Below are 25,139 nucleotides of genomic sequence, written 5' to 3'. Positions count from 1 at the left end.
AACTTTGCTGCTTTTGCTCCTGTAAACAAACTTTGGTTTTCACGAGACTCACCAACACATGCTCATACGTCATTGCCCCGGAAGTGCTTGTTTTGGCTGAACTAACCCTTTAATATTTTGGAGATGTGCTAATCATGTTGCAAATCATCTACATTGCGTCATAAATAAAACGAGTCCAGTATAAACAACATCACTGGGTTCTGTTGTCTTTTGTTGGATTGTGCCACTCGTGTTCGGTGTAGGCCTGGCTCGAGTTTATTAACTGGTTAAGCCATGCTTGTTTTTAATGTGTTTATGAAATATCTGTACTTACTGTATGGTCATATCATTGTATTTTTTACTGCCAAGCAAGCCACAAAAGTAAAGCTTGGCGTGCCGATCAACAAGTAACACTGCTGCAGGTTGCTTTATGGTGGGTGTGCTTGTGCTGCCGCGGTCTTGTTCATTTCGTAGGGCAAAACGTCTCTCTCACTCGGCAGCATTTCTCTATGGAAAATGCGCGGGGGGAGGGTTGAGCCGAATCGTAACTGCGGGAGCCCTGAGTGGAGCGTCGGCGGATGTTAAAAAGAAAACCAATTTTCATTCAAACAAATTGATGTTAAACTACACATTCAAGCTTATCAATAAAATCGATTTATCCCCCAGCCCTAACCCCTAGTTACAGTTGTTTACTTTTTGATATTGCCCTTATAATCAACATCTTTCACACATCCCAGTGAGAAAGAGAGCATAACACAACATGCAATGTAATGCGACTTTGTCATGTAGACGTCAGATGGTGGCCCCTGGATGTAATGGTGCGTTCACACCAGATGCGAATAAAGCGTTAAGCGTGAGTGATTTACATGTTAATTCAATGCAAAGATGCATATAAACATCCTGCGGCACGATATACGTGATTCACCTGATAGACGTGGTGCGAATTTAGTGTTTTGGGCGATTTGAGTTGAAAAATCTGAACTTTCGTGGTGCGTTAACCAATCAGGAGCTTGCTCTATTGTAGTAACGTGATTACAACGTAGCAAGCGGAGGGAAAATCAAAACCAGCAATGGAGGTCAAAGTCATTGTTGCTGTGTAGATACCTGGAGCTGTATGATACTTCTTCATACTTTTACAGAAACAGGAATAAAAAGGATCTTGCTTGGAAGGAATATATTAATTGAATAAAGACCAAAGATTACCTGTTACATTTACCCAAAACGAATCGCGTGGAGCTCACCGTCTCTGAGATCGGCGAAACACATTTTTAAATAGGTGCTGTCTTTATAAATAAACCACATATTTGAGTTTTAAACAGCTACATTCTCGCCTGAAATACTTCTAAAACTAAATTTCATGACACAATAACAGTAATATTTTGAAAGTTATCAGAATAAATGCTGTTTGAAATCACAATGCTGCAACGTAAGAGTTCAAAACGGACGATTAAAACTAAATTTATATCCTTACACCGGGACAGAGTGCAACAACCAGTCTTCATATTGTACACCAGGAGATAATCAGATGTCAGAGGTCGATATCAGAACTCCACATATGCTGATTTGGATATCATTAACAGGTCACAGGCCACATGTGGGTGGTAGTGAACGGCATGGGCTATGAGGTGGAGGGTTACCATTTATAATAATTTGGACATTTATGAACTAAATTTTTTAAAGTGAATTGAATGCTATAACAGTCCCACAGGTACCCTACTTTCTCCAGTGCACAGGTGAACTTTGAAACTGCTCCATTTTCTAAACCTCTTGCCACAATTAATTCACAAGTTCATAATAATAAGTTCACAAATAACTATTCAGATCTATTTGATATATGAAACACACACTGAAGTTACATGAAAAGGCCTCTCTGTGGGTATATAAAGGGTTGTTTTCTGTCAGAAACTCATTCCACATTGTTCACGTTAAAGGTTTCTGTCCAGTGTGAATTCTCATGAGTCTTGAGGCGTGCTTTTTTTGTGAAAGTCTTTCCACAGTGATGACACATCAAAGGCTCTTGTACGATGTGAGTTTTTACGTGGCGCTTAAAGTGTTTCCTGTCTGTGAATGTACTTCCACACTGAGGGCATAAAAAACTGCTCTCTCTTGAATGAATCTCCATGTGCTTACTAAGGCCTTCCTTACGTACGAAACATTTTCCACACTGATCACATGTGAAAGGCTTCTCTCCAGTGTGAACTCTCATGTGAGCTCTAAGATGTCCTTTGTGGTTCATAGTTTTTCCACACAGTGGGCAGCTGTAAGGCTTCTCTCCAGTGTGAAGCCTTATGTGAGAATGCAAAGTTGCTTTATGAGGGAAACTCTTTCCACACTGTTGGCATGTGTAAGGCTTCTCTCCAGTGTGAATCCTCACATGAATCATAAGACCTTCTTTTCGTGAGAAACTCTTTCCACACTGTTGGCAGGAGTAAGGCTTCTCTCCAGTGTGAATTCTCATGTGAATCCTAAGATTATATTTTTGTGGGAAACTCTTTCCACACTGTTGGCAGGAGTAAGGCTTCTCTCCGGTGTGAATTCTCATATGAGCTTTAATGCTTTCTTTTTTGTTCAGAATCTTTCCACATTGTTGGCAGGTTCTAGATCTAGACTTCTGAGCTCTTTTTTGAGAGTAAGTATGTTCAGTCTGTGAAAAACTACAAGATTTTTCTCTAGTTATGAAAACTTGATGTTTTTCATGCAGATCTTTCTCTTCCATCTCATTCAGATCTTGAATCTCCTCTTTCAGCACCATCAGGTCTAAGGCAAAAACAAATACAAGTTAAGCCATGGCTCACAATAAATCGCATCCACATGAACAGCCTGTTTGATCAGTCATACAGCTCAACTTCATTTCCTGTTTTTTCTTTTTGTACTATAAATTTATCAACATATCAAAAACCCATCATCTTCAAATATGTTGGCATTGTGGATACCAAGTTTCGACGATCACATGGATCCACTAGAGGGAGTGCGTACACCATTTACAAAATCCATTAGCAAACATATTTTGGGTGAATCTAATAACTGTATTGTTGAAAGTTGTCTTGATAAGAACAGTACATGTACAGAGTTTGGTGACAATAGGTAACATCGACCTCAGTACTTAAATCAAAAGGGGCATTACAGAGCACCCCACTCAATGTCCATGTATTAGACATTTCCTACACCTGATGGTTCACAACTCAATAATGTAAAATGGACTGTGGCAAAGTGGAAAACTGTTCTGTGGTCAGATGAATCAAAATTTGAAGTTCTTTTTGGAAAACGGGAATGCCATGTCATCCGGACTAAAGAGGACATGCACAACCCAAGTTGCGCTCAGTTCAGAAGCCTGCATCTCTGATGGTATGGGGTTACATGAGTGTGTGTGGCATGGGCAGCTTACACATCTGGAAATGCACCATCAATGCTGAAAGGTATATCCAAGTTCTAGAACAACATATGCTCCCATCCAGACGTCGTCTCTTTCAGGGAAGACCTTGCATTTTCCAACATGACAATGCCAGACCACATACTGCATCAATTACAACATCATGTCTGCATAGAAGAAGGATCCAAGTACTGAAATGGCCAGCTGCAGTCCAGGGGCCGGATTCACAAAGAATTCTTAAGAATAAAATTCTTCTTAACTGCCCATTTCTTCTTATTGTCTAACTTAAGAAAAAAAGATAAGAAGATTTTTTGGGGAATACAAAATATTCTTAAGATTGTTCTTAAAACAAAACCTAAGAAGAATTCAAATTCTTGAAAAGAATTTTCTTAAATATCATCATAAATAACTTCTTAAATTTAGGACAGACCCAGACTTTTCTTAAATCCCAAACAATAATATATATTTAATGAATTGATTGGGTTATTTCAAATTAAGTGTTATATTTAGGCATTACAACAACAGCTACATATAATACATAGGAGGACTAGGGATGTGCACGAGTTTTCTGAAGGGACACCGGAAGCGTTCACTCAGATGAGAGCGCAAAACACAGCACAAAAATGAATGAAACATATCGCTGCAGCTTTATTATGTAAGTATTTGTTCAAAAACAGGCCGCATTACAAACGTGAAGCTGAGCTCCAAAGTTGCAACAAAAATATACAGTCTATGGTGCATGCTTATTATGATTATTAGGGTAATCTACCGGAAGCGCAAGGAGACAATAGTGTGAGTTTATCTTAAGAAATTTCTTCATTTATTTCTTAAGATTTTTGTGAATCCGGCCCAGATCTTTCACCCATAGAAAAAATTTGGCACATCATAAAAAGGAAGATGCGACAAAGAAGACCTAAGACAGTTGAGCAACTTGAGTTTCCTCAGTCCCCAGACGTTTGCAGACTGTTGTAAAAAGAAGAGAGGATGCCACACAGTGGTAAACATGGCCTTGTCCCAACTTTGAGATGTGTTGATGCCATGAAACTTAAAATCAACTTATCTTTCCCTTAAAATGATACATTTTCTCAGTTTAAAGATTTGATATGTCATCTATGTTGTATTCTAAACAAAATATTGAAATTTGAAACTTCCATATCATTGCATTCTGTTTTTATTCACAATTTGTACAGTGTCCCAACTTTTTTGGAATCGGTTTGTACCTGCTACTGCTGTCCTACCGGGCACCACAACGCCCAGTCCTTTTTTTCCTGGGGGATGAGGCATTTCCCTTACAAGAGAACCTGATGTGACCCGATCCAGGTGAGAATAAAAATAATTGATAGTAGACCTGCTCAATAAAATAGCCCAGAAGCAATGAAAAAGCATGCACTGGCCTCAGCTCGTTTATAGATTGTTTTAGTTTTATTGTTAATAACATTCTGCTTCTGACCATGCACACGCACTGTGCCATTACTCACAGTGTGCGTAGCCAAGTCTTGTGTTCTGTCTAGTAACTGCACTGACAGTTATTTGTCTTCTCATTAAAGGGACAAACCTGCAGAATAGGAAGCATATTTACAATTACCGACAGGCCAGAGCGAGACGAGTGTTGGAGAATGCCTTCAGTATATTGGCTGCGCGCTTCCGAATTTTCAGCCGGCCGATTAACTGTGTTCGGTTGATTCAAAGGAGCTGGTAATACCCAGAGAAAGTAAAGGAATACATGTCCAATCATTAGAGATAAGACGACCAGTAACTCCACCTCTTCCAGTCAGACGGGAGTCTGGGAAAATGAGAAATTATTGGAGAGTGCTTCAGGAGTAGCAGTGTTCTCTGGTTTGATCCATTTCTCTGTCAGGGCTATGAGGTTTAGTCTTGAATGACTAGAAATACATGTAATGAAATCTGCTTTGTTTAATGCAGAGTGACAATTCCAGAGACTAACAGAAAAAGAAAGTAGTGTATTAGCAGACATGGATAAAGTGCGCAGGTTGTGGTTTGCGAGTGGTAGTGATATTAGGGACAAGGAAATACATAAGAGTTGGTCATAAAAACTGAAACAGAAGTGAAGCAAGCTGTAGAAAAGAGAAGGCTTTAATAATGATACTTGTGTCCCTTGCTTGTAAAAATTACAGCAAATATTTTTTACATTTAAAAAAAGTTGCTTTCTATTTGAATATATTTTAAAATGAAATTTCTGTGATCAAAGTTGAATTTTAAGCATCATCACTCTACTCACTATTCAGTCTCACATGATCCTTCAGATATCATTCTAACATTCTTATTTGCGGTTCAAAAAACACTTATTATTATTATTAATTATATATTTATAGATTTTTTTCTGGTTTCTTTAATAGAGAGATTAGAAGAAAAGCATTTATATAAAATAAAAATCTATTGTTATATTAAAAAATATATAAATAAATGACTCCCAAGCTTTTGAATGGTATAATTTTACAAAACGTATTTCAGATAAATGCTGATCTTTCTATTGTTCAAAGAATCCGGAAAAAATATACTCAAATATTTTTACAAAATGTTGATAATAATAAAAATAATAATAAAGGTTTCTTAAACCGCACTATCGGTACATTGGATTGATTTCAGCAGAATCATTTGACAATTAAGACTGGAGTAATGATGCTGAAAATTCAGCTTTAATCACAGGAATAAATTACATTTAACAATAAATTACAATAATCACATAAAATATATTCCAATAGTATAATAATAATGCATTCAAAATAAACACTTTTAAATAGACTGCGGCAATATTTTGTCACACATTACTTTGTTTAGTTCAGAATTGTCATCTCTATTTAAGACAAAAAAAAATTAAAAGTGCTTCTCAATGAATCCAGAATCGTGCAGCTCTAGTGTGAACTATCCCTTTAAGCCTCACTACAGCACAGAAACTGTGCTTATTGAAGTTTAAGGCCCTGTCCACACGAACTGCAAACCGCAGCTTTTTCTAAGTGGTTTGGCCAATCGTCCACACGTAAACACAGCACCAGGTCACTGAAAACTCCTGCCAGGGTGACAATTTATCAGGTTTCAGTGTTATTGTTTAGACCGTGAAACCTGAGATTTTGGCATTTGATGTCAGAGCCTGCGCTGTTTTCTCTGCCTACTGGAAGCCTTTCAGGCTTCTGATTGGCCAACATGGCTTTCCAGGACATTTTTGGACATTCCTTAAGTTTCTCATGTAAGTTGTTCCACAGTTTCACCCCTTGTATGGAAACACAAAAACTGTTCTTCCTGTTTCTTCATGTTCACTCCATCCAGCTATTTCAATTTGCGAATTATTTCGACCATTACCAAACATTATTTTTTTTTCTTTAAATTTAGTGAGAGTTTGTTTGTATCAAACCATAATTTAATCTTCTCTAATTCCTTATTGATCTCCAGCACTAGCAACTGAAGATCTCTGCCTGAACAACAAATATTAGTGTAATCAGCGACAGAATTGTTAATTACAATGATTTTAATTTCTTCCTTAATGTGTTTTATGCTCTGTTCTTATAGGTCTATAGGTATGCTTGGACTGTTGGGAAATAAAAATACCTTCCTTTTAAAAATAAATGATTGTGCAGAATTGTCATTTCAGGGTAAGTTCATATTAGCATTGTCATTTAGAAACATACAAACGGTTTAACTTAAAAGATCTATTTAGCAGTTTCTTATAAAGTTACTGGCTGTATTTTTTAAAAGCCTTTGAAATGAAGGACAAATAAAGACAGCATTTGACTGATGTTTATTACATATAACTTGGTTAATTCAGCATTTACTGTTGTATACTGTTAATGAATGTGTGATGTGTCAAATAAAATTGTTTTTCAAATAAAATACATTCTTCAATATCATTCATTTCTGTGGAGCTGGACATTTTAATAAGGATCAAATGAGTGAATTCAGCTTTGAGAATAAAAACAAACCTGTTTGTTCCTCAGTATCTTCATGTTTGACTCTGAATGTTTCTTCAATCTTCACATCTTCACTCTCCTCTTTGATTAATGCCATCTTTTCAGTTAAATCACCAGTTTTTCTGTGTTTGAACACACATAAGACGCACATTTCCTGTTATTAATGCGTCTTACTCACACAAAATAACCGCGTTCACTAATGCCACTATAAGTAAGCATTATTACGTTCACTAATAAATCATTTCAATTATCTAAATAAGTAGTATTGAATCAAACTCTTCAACCGATTAAAAGCACACACCTCTCTTCAGCCGAATCACAGACGCGGGATCGCGGCACACGCTTATGACGTCATAACTACAGACCAAAATAAAAGTCTTGTCTACACGACAAAATAGTCTAAAAAAAAACTGTATAGAATTAATTGGAGAGATGAACTGCACAGATAAAAGCCCAAAGCTATCAATACAGCTTAGCTTAGATGTCTAACAACTGTGAAATGCTTTTAATTCATGAGTTACTAATTGTGATTAGCACATGAGCAGCAAAGGGCCATCTTAAACCTGCATCTCAGCTTCAAAACATACCTAACTAGCATATGCTGTTTTTTTTTCAACAGGGGTGGAATATGGATAAGTGATTATACGTTTTTCAGTTTCTTTAATTCTCAAAAAAAAAAAAAAAAAAGACAGCATATTCAGATGTTAACTCTTCCTCCTCCATTCCCTTTCAAAAAAGTTTGTTCATTTTCTGAAGGATACCTAAGTAATGTTGAAGTATATTTTTTAGTATACTTCATGTAGTAAGTATACTACTTGAATATCACATGGCTCTAAATTGACCCACTTTTTAGTATATAAAAGTATACTTTTAAGTGCACAACTAGCCCACAATTAGGTTTTCATTTGTACAGTAAGTGAACTTATGTGTATAAAAGTTTAATTTTGTAAAACTTGTAGTAAATGATACGTTTGTGAAAGTATAATCTAAATAAATTAGTTTACTTTTTTATAATGCAATTATACTTGCAAGTGTTCTTTGTGTACTTAGTTAACTAGTATTTTACTAGTCTTATACTTCAAGTGTACTTGCAAGGGTTCTTTTAGTGTACTCTTAATTAAGTAGTAGTAGTAATAATTTTTTTTTTTTTCACTTTTTTGTTCACTACAATGTTTCTATGTACCTATTAATTTTTATACTTGACATATACCTTTTAATGGTACTTTAAATTTGTGGTTAAATCTTATGGATGCTTATCAGTGGACTACACACACAAAAAAAAAATCACACTCAGAATTACGAATATAAATTTTCTTTATAAATCCATTATTTCTAACAAATCTTTTGTACTGGATCCCACATATTTTTCATTATGAACGATGTGTCTCAACCAAGTGATATTGTAATGTAATTTTATTTATTAAGTTACTTATTCTTTAGAATTTTATTTAAAACTTAACTACATTCCAGAATCTGACAGACTGTGAATAGCTGTAACGTTAGGCCTGTAATTAACGTTACTCATTAAGCGTTTTCCTCCAATAGAAAACCGTTAGGCTATAGTAAAAACTCTTAATGTGGCTTGAAGAATTAAAACCAATTAAAAATGTTTTTAAAAGAGGAAACTCGGTGAGAACACGATTAATAAGGCATACTATATACAGACAAGCACTGTTTTAATGCGAATTTAGTTGGTACTTGTGCTAGTGACAATAAAGGGCTACTGCTACTACTACTACTTAAGCCATGTAAGCGTTATCCTTATAACAGTTTTCTATGGGAGGATAATGATAAACACACACTGCGTTCGTATCCTGGACTCAATTAATATTTTAATATCCTGGACTCTTTATTAATAAAGTGTTTTCTGAGTTTGGTCTATGAAAAACACTGTCTTAATTAGAGATGCACCGATGGTAAATTTCTCATTGGTCTGTTGTGAGTGCGTTCACAACACTGCAGTGATGCTGCTGACGTGTTATCTTTGTTATTGGGTGCACCGGAAAACACGTCAGCAGTGTTGTAAATGTGTTCACAACAGACAAAAAGAAGAAGACAATGCTGAATAAAGTCGTTGCTTCAAAATATTCTAACTGACCCTCTGATGTCACATGGACTACTTTGATGATGTTTTTCTTACCTTTCTGGACATGGACAGTAGACCGTACACACAGCTTCAATGGAGGGACTGAGAGCTCTCGGACTAAATCTAAAATATTTTAAACTGTGTTCTGAAGATAAATGGAGGTCTCATGGGTTTGGAACGACATGAGGGTGAGTTATTAATGACAAAATGTTCATTTTTGTTGTCATACATGTCATACAACAACGTGCACTCTTGATCTGTCGATTTCCATTTATCGAACATGTCTGTGAATGCTTGAGAGATTGCCAATGAATGCAGTAGCCCCTCACTTCAGAACACAAAGATCCAGGGTGCAGAGTTGGATCTCATCCCACTGCATTTAGATTGGACATATGGCAGATTAACGACATATTTATTCGTATCATACTATTGTTTCTGCATCGAGTCATAAATAAAGGTATTCTTATGGAAAAACAAATTTTGCTAAAAACAATTTTTTTTAAAATAACGCTTTAAATGCTTAGTTACAAATACTGTAGTTGGGCGCACATAATTATGGGCAATAACCAGATATTTTAATATTGTCATTTGGATGAACGTTTGTATTAATTTCAAAACATGATCACACCCTTCAAAGAGCCAGTGAATGGACAAGTTCAGGGCTACTTCAATTACTACCACTCAAGGGCCCGCAGCATAATTGAAAGGGCTTGCTGTTATGGGAGAGATACGTGGATGCAAGTTGCAAGTAAAATAACTCTTTATTGAGAGAACCGTAATGGTCTTCCCGTTGCAGCCAGCAGGAGAGTGGTGACCCAGGGACTTCGATGGGCAAACCAGATGAGATGGGTGACGGCAGAGTGAAGAATTCCCTGGAGTGGTGAGTGACGAATCAGGTGTAGAATCTACAACAGGTTCTTAAACAGGAACAGCCTGATGCAACAAACTCAATGCAGCCGAAGAAACACACGAGGAGAACTTAATCAGGAAACAACACGGGGAAACTCCAACAATGATCTGACAAACAAGAGACGAAAGACAGGGCATAAAATAGGCTGGGGAAATTACATGCAGCTGCCGCTCATCATGATCAGCGGTAACGCCCACATCAAACAATCAGTGTTACGAGACACCCACAAACACATAAGCACACAAGACCAGGATGAGACAGCGGATCACCAACCGTGAGACTTTCAGCATGATGAAGACAAGATGGAGGTCCACACTTTTCAGAGCCCTGGAAGTCAAATCTACATTTGCTCCCCAGGTCATTGCGTACTGTGCATTTTTGCACAACTTATGTTTGGATAATGGAGACATGCTTGAACATTATGCTGACATTTCAAGGGACAATTTTTACTCCCACCTTCCCCGCGAATGCCTGGCACCCAATGAAACATCTGGAAATGCTACAAGGGACAGACTGGCTGCCCTAGTTTCAGGCATTGTGTGAGCCCTGTGAACATCCAGACAGAGTTGTACTTTTCATACAGTTGTTTCATACAGTTTTTTTAAATATATATTTTTAATATATGTATATATAAAGTCGCCTATTTTAAAACTGTTTTCATAGTATTTGTTGTATTATAGTAGATGTTATTCTGACATTTTGTATTTGTGTATTGTTTGCAATAAAGTGTTTTCATACATATTGAATGGTATTCGTCTTTTTCCAGGTATGCTACCGATATTGAAACACAAACATCTTTATTTGATAAACAACAAAATAGCTTTTTATTGACTCAAATATATCAAAATCTTTTTGAGGTAGGAGAATTTGCAGTCATAACAAACAAAAATATTTAACTTTAATAAAAAATAATCTGTAAATAATCATAACATATAGAACAGAATATAAAAAAATGTACATTTTAGAAACAATAAAAACAACAATTGTTGTTTATAAGTGCAAATTTCAAAACTATGAACTTTTAAAGAACTGTGCAAAATGTGAACGCGTATAAAAGAACTATAATTTGTCAAATTTTTTTTCAAATAGATTCAAAAACCTCTCCATTTTGACTTTGCTCTCTTCATGGCTGTCAGGGACCAGTCAAGCCCAGTCCCATCCACCACAAAATTATCACTCTTCCCAGAGTACTAATCACCCGCACCTGTTCACCATTAGTATCGTCATCACAGCGCACCATAAAACACTCACCACATCCTCAGATCAGTGTCAAACCTCCAACAGGAACAGAACATATTCTGTTGTCTCCTGACCATCTGATGCACCAAAGATTCCAAGACGTAACGTGTACTCACCTTTGAAACACTAACCTCTGTGTTGTTGTCCAACTGCCTCCAGGACTCCTGTTCGATTCCCGGTCATCTGTGATCCGATGCTCTCCCAAGCTTCCAGTGTTTCCTCCGAGCTTGCTTGATAGCATCCCCAACTGAAACATATCTTCAGTGGACGTTCCTCACCTGCATTCGAACCTGCACTGGAAGTCACTAAATACTCACCTTGCACTCGAGATTCTAAAATTAAACTGTGTTTGGATTCACTAACCTCTCCAAGGCCAGTGGGGTGATTTGGAAATGAGCGACACCTGCGACACTCTCTGGTCTCGAGTCTCGATGATACAAAAGTGGAGTGACGACAGTGAAGGACCAGAGATGATGGTTTTGTTTGTGCGCGACAGTCGTCCGCGAGGGGCTGTCACGCTGTTTTGTATTTATTTGGTTATTAAAGTTTTATTTGAATGTTTGTCGGTTCCCGCCTCCTCCTTCCCATGATTATGAAGATTTTTTTTATTGTTACAACTTTACAATAAGGTCCATTAGTTGAAAATTAGTTTATGTATTAATTAACATGAGCTAACCATGAGTAATAGATTTGTTACTGTATTTACAAATCTTTGTTAATGTTATTTATTGAAAATACTGTCGTTCATGTTAGTTCACAGTACATTAACTAATGTTAACAAGATTTTAATAATGTATTGGTAAATATTGAAATTGACAAAGATTAATGTTGTATAAGTGCAGTTCATTATAAATTTATTAAACATTATTTAACCAATGTAGTTCACCAATTAATCTTATTTTGTTACTGATTTTCATAAAACCACACTGCTTACCTTGTATTTCTTCTTTAAATTTTCTCACTTCCTGGATGCCTGTTGGCCAGTCAGTAACCTTTCCCTCCAAACCCAAGTCTTTTATAAGTGTCCTATAATATTTAACCAAAATGAATTGCATATCTCAAAGTAATCAGGCACAAGCAACATAAAAATTTTAACAGATTACTCACTCCCAAAGTTGTTTTGCTGTGTATTTCGATTTCAAGAAACACTGCTCGGTTTCTGCATGAAAACGTATGAGCCTTCGTGTTTCCTCAGGCGTCCCTGGTTGATACAGAACATACAACACTGATGAATAAGCATGAAAACTGAATGCACTTTGTTTATATCATGTACATGTATTTATGGACGTAACCACAACAAAACAATGCATTAACCAGGCATACGGCAAAAGACAAGTTTTTATGTTTTAACAAGTATTTATGTTGTCAAATCACTGCGGGTATCAATAAAATAAAATAAAAAAGGTTGTGGAACTATCATCAAGTCAATAACATTAGCAAACATTTTTTCATAGCGAGAACATAACAGTATACATGAACACAAGATTAAATAAAACATAAAACAAGTGATTATTAGTTATTAAAATATTTTTTTAATGTAAAAAAATGCTTACATTTACGGGTGTCTCTGCTTGCTCGGTCGGCCATATTGGAAATGTATCATACCCCTTCATATTAAGTGTGGTCCCGAAAAATCTTCGTTTGAAGGGCTACCTGGCCGTTCCCCCTACCCCTTCCACTCCAGCCAAAAGAGAACTGGGACACCACCACCCCTTCAAATTACCACTTTTTACCGACCTTTACATTTCAGTGCATTTATTCACTGATGCTCCAGAAGGAAACAAGATGCATTAAGAGCTGGGGGGTGAAAACTTTTGGAATTTGTACTTAATTTTTGTTCCGGGAAACATATAAGTATATTGTGTTGCTTACGAAGGGCAGAACCTTTATGGAAAACAATTATATTTCAACAAAATAAGAAAAATTTGGCCATCTTCATCATGTTCAAAAGTTTTCACCCCAGCTCTTAATGCATCTTGTTTCCTTCTGGAGCATTAGTGAATGTTTTAATCTTTTTTAATAGTTGTGTTTGAGTGCCTCAGTTGTCCTCAGTGTGAAAATTTGTATCTCAAAATCATACAGTCACTGCTGGAAAGGGTTCAAATATGCAAAGATCCTGGAAAACTGAAGAACCTGCAGGACCTTTAAGATTTTTCTGAAGAAAAGTTCTGTTTAACTGTTCAGAACAAACAAGGAATTCATGCACAACCATCACAAAACAGAAAGACAGTCGTGGATCATCCAGGTAACAGCACACAGTATTAAGAACCAAGGGTTCCCAAACTTTTGAATGGGGTTATTTTAATAATTTCAGCAATTTTTTTTGTCTTGTGGACTAAATGTAAACATCTTTTATGTACAATATCTTACTCTTGACAGTACTAAATAAAAAATATCATGTATTTAGTAAGGTTGTAAGGTTGGTCTGGACCTCTATACATTATCACATTTGACAGTTCTTTATGTCTCATTCTGTACGAATATAATAGTTGCACAAAATCAAACACGGTGCCGTCCACAAAGCCATTTATGTGCACTTGATCTTTAGCAAACAAATTAATTGACTAATCAGCAGCAGCAAATTAAGCAGATTTTTTGGGTATTTGGAGGGGTACAAATGGACGCAATCTAATGAATATTTAACTTTGTAGCCTGCCAGCTAAAAACATAGACTAACGTTATCGACCCTAGCTATTTGTGGTAAGATATAGGTCTTTGAAGTGCACTAAGAGACAGCGTTATATGGAAACGCACCCCAGAACATTTGGAGAAAACCAAATCTCAAATCTAACTTTTTTTTCCCCAAAATGTATATATAAAGCACAGTATGCTTGGTTGTTTTGTTATTTTATTTTTTCATTCTACTTCTAGGAGCAACAGTCAGTTGAGGTGGAGGATCTGATTTCACTAGCCCTAAAATTTGTCCTCCATAGGAATTGAAAATTGTAATCACAATATTTAGAAATGTTGAGTATCGACTATCTATTGAACTGATGCAAAAATATTTTTATCTCATTTTACTTTAAGATTTAACATCATTTTAAGAAACATTATTGCCAGCAAGCACCACTTTTATCACTCTTCAACAGCAAAAATGCAAGTGATCGCGTGGCGGACTATTAGTAAAAAAATGCATCCCACACACTGCACAAACATTTGAATATGGGCCAATAATAGAGCGGATTTATAGGCCTATAAGTTTATTAAAATAAATATTCACCAGTCTACATCAGACAGATACGAGAGATGTAGTTATAACCTATAAATTGAAGGCTTTTAGACGGTTTAATATAATCTAAATGACTGATGTTGCTACATTTTGTTCATCATTAGTTGTTGTTAAGATTAAACGAATGTCACTCTTGTAAAAAAAACTTCTTTTAATGACTAATTTATGGAATAAATAATTAAGATACAGAACAGTTAAGTAAAATATGCTGAATATATAATATTGTACAAATATATTAAAAAAAATCAAAGGTCATCTATGAAATGATTATATTAAGCACATGCACTTATTTTTGTGGTGATTGGTTTGACAGGAGCACTTGACCTCATGTTTTAATGATGCATCTTAAGTTAAAGGTTAAGTACATACTTTTTTTGTCAAAATACATGGTCTTAACCCTCTTTATTGTTCATTGATAATTATGGCATTCATGGGTTATCTACTCTAAAAGTGTAAACACTGAATATTTAGAGCTGTCCACTCAGATCTCCAGTAGCAGGAAGTGGCATTGCATGTTACACACAGGATTGTCTGGCGGCCAGTGGCTTGTGGCATATGTCGCTGAAAATTGCAGAACATGATGTGCAGTATGTTGTGACACCTTAAGTAGTGACTGACACGTATTACTCTCTGCCAAGCAAAATGTACAACCCGAATTCCAGAAAAGTTGGGACGTTTTGTGAAAAAGCCATAAAATCAAGAATAAATTATTTGTACGACATAGGCATGTTTTGTGACATAAACTTTTCCTTTTTGTTTGCTTTTGCATCTGTCTCTGATGAAAGTCTGGATGGCCGTTTGGCCATTCCACTGTCTTTTTGACTATCTGAGATGAGCTCTGGCCCAGAGAACTCGTCGGCATCAATTAAATTTTATTTGTATAGCGCGTTTTACAATACAAATCATTGCAAATCAACTTTACAGAAAATACATTTTTCTTTAATATTAAATAGTAGCTTATCAGTGGTGTCTCAGTTTATGTACATATGGCAGAAATTTACGGAAAGACCAATTAAAGACATAATCAGACGACGAAGACTATTAACAGCTTATTATTATGATGCAATCAAACTTATAGCAAATTTTTATTAAAATTTTTTTAGTTCTGTATGATATTTCAGTGTTAGCATCATCTGAGTTTCTCTGAGAGGTTGACATCATCTCTTCCCAGGTGTTCTGGATCCAGACTGGAGCTTGTGTAAATCCTAGTTACTTTGTGATGTCAATCCCGTGGCAACACAGAGAAACAAATATGAACATAATTAGTGTAGCTGCTGTTCCAAACAGTACATCCGTCTAGTTGCAAATTGTCCACGAGATTCTGTGTACTGTTTTTTGGTCCAATAAGTAATATCTCTATCTTATCCAAATTTAAAAGAAAAAAATGATTGGTCATCCAGTCTTTTACATTTTTAACACACCCTGTTAGCTTAGATAATTCAGAATTTCCATCTGGTCTCGTTGAGATATATAGTCAAGTATCATCATCATAACAATGGCAATTAATCCCTTATTTTCTAATAATATTATATTTAATTTGATATCATAATATATATTATGTATATTGAAAATAGCAGAGGACCTAGGACAGACCCTTGTGGCACTCCATATTTTACTGGTGATAAATGAGATGACTCCCCATTTAAATAAACAAAGTAGTAGCAATCAGGCAGGTAGGATCTGAACCATCATAAGGCCTGTCCTGGAATACCGGTATAGTTTTGTCATTGATCTATGAGTTATTTCATGATCTATAGTGTCTAACTCAGCACTAAAATAAAAAATAAATAAAAAAAATAGCAGTGAGATCCAGCCTTGGTCTGACGCAAGAAGCAAGTCATTTGTAATGTTAATTTTTTTTTTCAAGTGCAGTTTCTGTGCTATGGTGGGGCCTGATGTTTGACTGAAATTCTTCATAGAGATATTTTTTTTTTTTGCAGGAGAAATGTGACTTTTGATTTGTTTGACTCTTCTCTCTTGACGTTTGGCACAAAATTATGAGCTTATGTTCCAGCTTTCCTTGCAAAGACTGAGATGCTTCTTTTATACCTATACATGATCCACCACCTATTACCAATTTACCCTTATGTATTGTGAACTTCTATATATATATTCTATAAGCTTTTCACTTTTATTATGCCTCTGTCCCAACTTTTTTGGAGTGTGTTGCAGCCATCGACATTGAAATTTATTTATCTCAACAAAACACATTTAAATCTAAATTTAAATTACACATATAATTTTTCTACTTTTGTTAATCAAATAAAAATTAAAGAGAATTAACATCACAAATTCTTGATTTTATTGCATTTAACTAAACATCTCAAATTTTCTGGAATTGGTGTTGTAGGGGGGTCATTTGCACAGGTCAGTGGATTTTAGGAGCCATAAAATAATGTTTTATATTGTACATAAAATGTTAATAAACTTTTATGGCAAATATGTGGATAGGATTATTACAATGATACATTTTTTTTTGTTTGTTAAATAGATTTGCCCTCTGATAATTTTTTTTTTCAACATTTTCTTCAACAAACATGCTCTGTCGAAAATCCTCAGAACTACAGGACTGACCCAGATGGTAATATATGCATATAACAGCACTCTGCAACAACAGCATGAAACAAGACAGATATAAAACCTTGCCCTATGGAGAAGCCTAATGGTTGTTGTACAATTTAAATCTGGTATATAGATAGCTTAAAGCTAATATGCTTCAGAGTAATGTACAATGAATTAAAGATGCTGTGAGGAATAGTTTACATTAAATAAGTCCACTCCCTACTGGCTTTTTGCTATAAATTGAGATACAAAATTAATTTACAGTTTTTGTTTAAAATTCAGAAGTCAGTAATTGAACTTTAAAACTCAGTAATTGTCCTTAATTTACCAGGCTTCCATTTAGAAACTATTTTTGTGGTTTGGTAAGTTTCTACAAACACTTTAACATATCAAAGTCACCTTTATTTATATAGCGCTTTAAACAAAATACATTGCGTCAAAGCAACTGAACAACATTCATTAGGAAAACAGTGTCAATAATGAAAAAATGATAGTTAAAGGCAGTTCATTATTGAATTCAGTTATGTCATCTCTGTTCAATTAAATAGTGTCTGTGCATTTATTTGCAATCAAGTCAACGATATCGCTGTAGATGAAGTGTCCCCAACTAAGCAAGCCAGAGGCGACAACGGCAAGGAACCGAAACTCCATCAGTGACAGAATGGAGAAAAAAACCTTGGGAGAAACCAGGCTCAGTTGGGGGGCCAGTTCTCCTCTGACCAGACGAAACCAGTAGTTCAATTCCAGGCTGCAGCAAAGTCAGATTGTGCAGAAGAATCATCTGTTTCCTGTGGTCTTGTCCTGGTGCTCCTTTGAGACAAGGTCTTTACAGGGGATCTGTATCTGGGGCTCTAGTTGTCCTGGTCTCCGCTGTCTTTCAGGGATGTAGAGGTCCTTTCTAGGTGCTGATCCAGCATCTGGTCTGGATACGTACTGGATCCGGGTGACTGCAGTGACCCTCTGATCTGGACACAGACTGGATCTGGTGGCCACGGTGACCTCGGAACAAAAGAGAAACAGACAAATATTAGCGTAGATGCCATTCTTCTAATGATGTAGCAAGTACATAGGGTGTTATGGGAAGTGTTTCCGGTTCCGGTTTACCTAATTAATGCAGCCTAAAAATCCTTTAACGGATTTGGATATTAAAAGCATATTAGTATGTTATGTGTATGCCAGGTTAAAGAGATGGGTCTTTAATCTAGATTTAAACTGCAAGAGTGTGTCTGCCTCCCGAACAATGTTAGGTAGGTTATTCCAGAGTTTAGGCGCCAAATAGGAAAAGGATCTGTCGCCCGCAGTTGATTTTGATATTCTAGGTATTATCAAATTGCCTGAGTTTTGAGAACGTAGCGGACGTAGAGGATTATAATGTAAAAGGAGCTCATTCAAATACTGAGGTGCTAAACCATTCAGGGCTTTATATGTAATAAGCAATATTTTAAAATCTATGCGATTCTTGATAGGGAGCCAGTGCAGTGTTGACAGGACCGGGCTAATATGGTCATACTTCCTGGTTCTAGTAAGAACTCTTGCTGCTGCATTTTGGACTAGCTGTAGTTTGTTTACTAAGCGTGCAGAACAACCACCCAATAAAGCATTACAATAATCTAACCTTGAGGTCATAAATGCATGGATTAACATTTCTGCATTTGACATTGAGAGCATAGGCCGTAATTTAGATATATTTTTGAGATGGAAAAATGCAGTTTTACAAATGCTAGAAACGTGGCTTTCTAAGGAAAGATTGCGATCAAATAGCACACCTAGGTTCCTAACTGATGACGAAGAATTGACAGAGCAACCATCAAGTCTTAGACCGTGTTCTAGGTTATTACAAGCGGAGTTTTTAGGTCCTATAATTAACACCTCTGTTTTTTCAGAATTTAGCAGTAAGAAATTACTTGTCATCCAGTTTTTTATATCGACTAAGCAATCCATTAGTTAACATATGATGTAAAAGGTTTACAGCTTAAAGCCACCAAACACGTTCCTTTTTTCTCTTGTATGTAGAGCATGTAGCTGCATGCAGTTCTTACAATCAACCCAAGCCTTTGTGATGCTGTAGTAGTATACCATTAAAAAAACTGAGGAAACTGACAACTAATCTCTTGTGGTGAGTTAAGGAAATTGAAGAAGTTGATTGTTTGACCTATTAAATCTATCTTGACCACCAGGATTTTCCGCCTTTATTCAAGTAGATATAAGCCATATATGCATGTATATTAAAGAACATCACCAAGATGGCAACCTTGTTCCCTTCACATAAAATTGTATGGTCTCAACAATGACAACACTTCAACTGTTTGATGCTTGCCATGGGATACTTTTATTGAAAGAAAGTTTAAGGAAGGAAGTTTAAGGATTTCTTCCTTTTTTATTCTTCACGAAGTCACTTAACGTTTTTAATGATTTGGTGGATCCATGGAAGATATGCTGAAATCTTAGTATACACATTAGGTTTCTCAGGTGAATTGCAGAGAGCTTTGTAACGAAATGATACGACACCAACTGCAGTGTCTCCACAAACCAAAGGACCCCCAGAATCTCCCTGTTAAGAAACACAGATCAACACGTTACTTAAGTGCCACATATCAGTTAAAACCGGTTCATTAATTAAAGTCTATGATCATCTTTTGTACGTACATTGCAGAATCCACCATCGCCATATGTACACATCATCTGTGAGAGCAAGAAGTAAATCTCTCCCCATCTATTGTAACATTCTGTGTTATTCATTACATACACGTCTGCCTCCATTAGACGACTACTTGGTTTACCATTAGTCCACAGATGCCCCCAGCCCGCAACACTACAGAGAGTGTTTTCGTGAACATTTTCTCAATCCTTTGGTAATGATATCCATTTAACATTGTTGTCTATTTTGACCTTTTTCTGTAGCTGCAATTCAAAAACAAACAATATTAATACAGAGATTTAATAGTCTTTTATAAAAACTGAACCACAGTTGATTATACTGCTTGTCTTTTATCTACATTATTGATTTGTTCTCCTGATTATAACAAAAACTTTCTAACAAAGTATATATATGGCCCATTTTTTTGTTTGTGAGTATGTCGTAAAGAAATAATACAATAAATAAAATAATAATAATGATTTCTCATAGTCTGAGGCTATGCTAAGTCTATGAGTTAAGTCTATGCTAGTGTTCCTGATCAGATATTATTTTTAACAGATAAACAGGTTGTTTGTTACCTTTAAAAGCAAGATGTCATTCTGAATAGGATAAATGTTGTACTTTGGATGTGGGATGTATTTCTTCACTTCAATGGGCTTCAGAGTCGTACTGTTGCTTAAGTCATAAGCACCAACCACAACCGTCCGAATCCCAAATCTGTTTAAAGAGTATTGAAAATATTGATTTATTGAGTCATGATGCTCATTTATGAAAATAATACACAATATGACTGCAGTGCTACCATATAACTGACATTGCAGTTTAGACTAGACAAAACTCTTACCCTTTCCAGCAATGTGCAGCAGTCAAGACAAACTCATCAGAGATGAGGAATCCACTGCAGAGGTGTTCCCCATAAGCCTGAATAGAAACCATATAAGGTCTGGAGTGGGGTTTTGCTTCACTGCCGTTCATTATACCTACACGAGCTGAAAGAGATCCTTATTCACCTGATTGATCAATATGCAATCTAGTCAATCTGTCTTACCAGTGAAGGTCAGGTGTGGCAGCAGAGAGGCCAGCAGGAGCAGAGAGATGAAGGTCATCATGAAGATGACCAGTGAGCTCTCACTGACAAAACACTGTATAAATATACTTTAAAGGGGGGTGGAGACATTTTTCTGACCACAAGTCTGCAATAAATGTGGAAATGGCTCTGACTGACTGATTGTTTAACCTCTTACAAACTCTGAATTCTAATAATCAACAGCATTTGTTGCATAATGCCAATAGAGTGCCGAAGTTTTGACGTCACTTTGTAGGACAACCCGGAAGTTAGCGGTTCATGGGTTCCCTCGATCGAAAAGCCTATGCATTTTCCCCATAGACTTTTGGAAAATTGCAAAAAATAAGATCTGTGTTCAACAAAGACTTATGACCCTTACAAGTTTTGTCTAACAAGATAATCTTTACAAATTAATCCAAAATTTATACATTTTGAAGCCTAAATAAAGCCGTCAGATATAAAATGCTAACGGTAGGCTATAAACGGACTACAGCACACACCATGGTTGCGAATCAGTGTTATCATCAAGCTTCCTCAAACTTTATTTTAAAAACACGCTCGCTCATTATGATCTGCGCTGTGTATGAACACTTATCCACTTTTTCATGAGAGATATTGCCCATTCGTTTTTTCCAAAAATGTTAAAAAACTAATTTTGTTTATGCGTGCTTCTCTGAGATTTTTTCCCTTTGTAAATGTTTTATTTATTCATTTATTATTTTGTTAGTTTATATATAAACTTTAATATTATATTCTTTGTGATTAAGATTATTTATTATGCCTGGTCATTGTGCCCCAAATAAACTTTCACTATATACTATATATATTCACTATATATATCTTTCACTGTATTATGTTTGATTGTATGTTTGCAAACCATTTGCTAATTTGCCAGAAAAAAAACGTGCTTTTACCATCTCAGAAGCACTAACGTTTAGCTATGGCCATATCAATTTCCAATCTTATGTCCTTTTTCTTAGACGATAGAAAAACCATAGATTTAGAAGAGAACCACTATAAATCTGGACATGTAGAATAGTGCAGCTTAGATGCTGGTTTACTTACCGGTATTGTAAGGGCCAACATGAGGGACAAGTTTTATCGAGTCTCGGTAAGTAAAACTAGGGTGAGATAGAGGAGTTATAATAGTGTTCTATGTATTTAAGATAACTACCGTATTTTAAGTGCGACTATAAGTCACACTTTTTTTCATAGTTTGGCTGGTCCTGCGACTTATAGTCAGGTGCCACTTATTTATAAAAATTAATTTGACATGAACCGAGAGAAATGAACCATGAGAAATGAACCAATAGAAAACATTACCATCTCCAGCCGCGAGAGGGTGCTCTATGCTGCACAGTGCTCCTGTAGTCTACACTGAAGACATATAGCGCCCTCTCGCGGCTGTAGACGGTAATGTTTTCTCTTAGTTCTTGGTTCTAAATAAATGTGACTTATAGTCCAGTGCGACTTATATATGTTTTTTTTCCCTCATCATGACGTATTTTTGGACTGATGCGACTTATACTCAGGTGCGACTTATAGTCCGAAAAATACGGTATCAAACATTTTTACAGTCATTTTTGGAATTTTGAAATTGTTATGGAAACAAAGTTATAAAATTGGACACGACTTCACACAGAAAAGGTTTAGTTGTTTTTTGTATGCAAAGGTGTTAACACATGTTGTTCACATCTTTTGGTTATACTACTAAAAAAGTGAGCATTTGAACATTTATGGATTGGCCCCACCCACTTTCATTGTAATTGTGCACTGTATACATTTCACTGTATCCAATATTTTTATTTCATTTTATTTTAAGAAATGCGCGGACAAGTGGGCATTATTTTTTGTGGTAATCAGCAATTACAAGTTCTATCAAATAAAATTGTATTGAATATCATATATTTAGATATCAGTTCTCATACTGTAGTAAAACGTAAAACATTATAGTGATTCTTAATTCTTACACAAGATTCAGTAAAATTCACAACTATATTTTATTTTTCACTCAATACATGTTTAGTTGCTTTACAGTTCTTTTCGATCAAAGATTGTTTGTGTTGCAAAAGCCGAGCAGTTTCACAATGTTCAAGTTGGATGTAGTAAAATGATGCTTCTTAAACCACTTCTGAGTTGATTGCCACAACTGCCCTCTGTTAAAGCTTTAGATTTGGAAGCAACATTTTTGGTCTTTCTAGAAGATGCAAATGGTTTGCAGCTTGAAGCCACCACATACATGTTCCTCATTCTCTTGAATGCTATGGTGACTTGTTTGCTTTACTTCTGTTCATGTTCTGTTTTGTTGTGGTGAAAAACATATCATAAGAAAATGGTAATAAGTTGTGGCCCCAAGTTCCATTGTTGAGGGAAAAACATCTTTTTTTCAGTACAACAACATTCTCTGAGTTTATGCATAAAAAAAATCTGCATGACCATAGCAACCTGTGATTTTTTCCTTTTTATTTTATTAAGACTGACAGAAAGTACTAACATAGGATCTCAAGGCCACAACTTCACATTGCATGGCCATGACATAAGGATGTTACCTCTACAAAATGATCTGGGGTTGCATTTAAAAATGTTGTGTACACACAAAATGGGCATAGAAATATGTGCAAACAATTTTCTATACAAATGTTGGGATTTTATAAAAAATAATCTTGGTTTAAATATGTACAGGTGCATCTCAATAAATTAGAATGTTGTGGAAAAGTACATTTATTTCAGTAATTCAACTCAAATTGTGACACTCTTAAATAAATTCAATGCCTGAAGTAGTTTAATCTTTGGTTCTTTTAATTGTGATAATTTTGGCTCACACTTAACAAAAACCCACCAATTCACTCTCTCAACAAATTAGAGTACTTTATAAGTAAAAAAAACATTTAGTGAATTTTTGGTCTTCTGGAAAGTATGTTCATTTACTGTACATTTACTCAATACTTGGTACGTGCTCATTTTGCTTTAATTACTGCTTCAGTTCGGCATGGCATGGAGGTGATCAGTTTGTGGCACTGCTGAGGTGGTCTGGAAATTTCTGAGAGACAGGCAGTTTGTGTCTTATACACATTAAACTACAATTTCATATAATACATATAATAAACACAACTCACACAGTGGCCATTTTGTATGATAATCAGTACTGTTAACGTTAATCCATTACAGTAGTAACAAAATATAGCCAGGGGTGGCGAACGTCAGTCCTGGAGAGCCACAGCCCTGCAGAGTTTTGCTTTAACCCCAATCAAACACATCTGAACAAGCCAATCAAGGTCTGAAGGGTTACTAGAAAGCTACAGGCAGGTGAGTTTTAATTAGGGTTGAACACTGCAGGGCTGCGGCTCTCCAGGACCGAATTTCGCCACCCCTGATATAGCCTATCCATGAGAATGACATTGATCTATCAGCAGCCTATTAACTGTGCTGTTTAAGGGGCCGTTCACATATCGCGTCTTTTGCGCGCTCATTTTTGTTATTTCCAATGTAGGCGCGAGGTATGCGCGCTCATAATGGAAGCGACGCGGTTGCGACGCGCTCGTTTTTTCCAGGAGCATCCGCACCTCATCGAGTTAAAAACATCTCAACTTTTCAGAATGCCGCAAGCGCACCGCAGGTCATGTGACAAGAACTAAACATTCAGCTTCATCCTTTCCCGTAACAACGTTAAAAGCTCAGCCAAGATGGAGGAACACCTGATCATAGCTGTATATGGATTGCCATTTTGAAATAAATTTAGTAGCAGAACTACTGCAAGCGATTTATAGAGTTGCAAATCCACTTATCCTTTGCTGAAATTTCCGCATCTTCATGGAGAGAGCGGGTCATGGTTGCTTAGCAACGGCAGACGCCTCAGGGGCGCAAATTGCCCGAGCGCTTTGGAAAGAAGGCGAAAGCGGCGCAACTAGTGTTTTCCACGCGTTTTAGGCGCGATATGTGAACGGCCCCTAATAAATGCCTCTCACAGTAACAGATTTTGCCCGTTCCTTTTAGTATGTCCTGTCAGTTTTGTGCTGGTATAATATTTTTTACACTCTATGCTTTAATGCTTTAACTTATTCTATACATCTTCGAATACATGTGTAATAGGGGCATGCTGATTTTGTCCACCAGGGTGAGACACAGTATAGGAAATCC

At 36.1% G+C, this 25,139-nt stretch overlaps 1 protein-coding gene and 1 pseudogene across 1 annotated transcript; both read right to left on the bottom strand.

Annotated features, from left to right (window-relative positions):
- Window positions 1-1,678: 1,678 nt before the first annotated feature.
- On the bottom strand, window positions 1,679-7,616 carry LOC132106113 (gastrula zinc finger protein XlCGF7.1-like). Its single transcript, XM_059511751.1, has 3 exons — window positions 7,574-7,616; window positions 7,285-7,394; window positions 1,679-2,736 (listed from the first exon to the last, which is right to left on the bottom strand). The coding sequence occupies exons 2-3, from the start codon at window positions 7,367-7,369 to the stop codon at window positions 1,886-1,888; spliced, it is 936 nt and encodes a 311-aa protein (XP_059367734.1). The 5' UTR covers window positions 7,370-7,394; window positions 7,574-7,616; the 3' UTR covers window positions 1,679-1,885.
- Window positions 7,617-19,630: 12,014 nt separating this feature from the next.
- On the bottom strand, window positions 19,631-21,244 carry LOC132106147 (duodenase-1-like; annotated as a pseudogene).
- Between the last annotated feature and the right edge of the window lie 3,895 nt (window positions 21,245-25,139).

Source organism: Carassius carassius, chromosome 26, assembly GCF_963082965.1.
Source record: "Carassius carassius chromosome 26, fCarCar2.1, whole genome shotgun sequence".
NCBI lineage: Eukaryota > Metazoa > Chordata > Actinopteri > Cypriniformes > Cyprinidae > Carassius > Carassius carassius.
Note: the sequence above shows the minus strand (reverse complement) of the source record. Positions and strands in the feature narration are given on the sequence as shown.

Excerpts from the sequence above, each read along its gene's own strand:
- LOC132106113 (XM_059511751.1), bottom strand. The coding sequence starts at position 7,369 with ATGGCATTAATCAAAGAGGAGAGTGAAGATGTGAAGATTGAAGAAACA. Across the intron at positions 2,737-7,284 it reads AGATACTGAGGAACAAACAG|ACCTGATGGTGCTGAAAGAG; the intron begins GTTTGTTTTTAT and ends TTTTTGCCTTAG.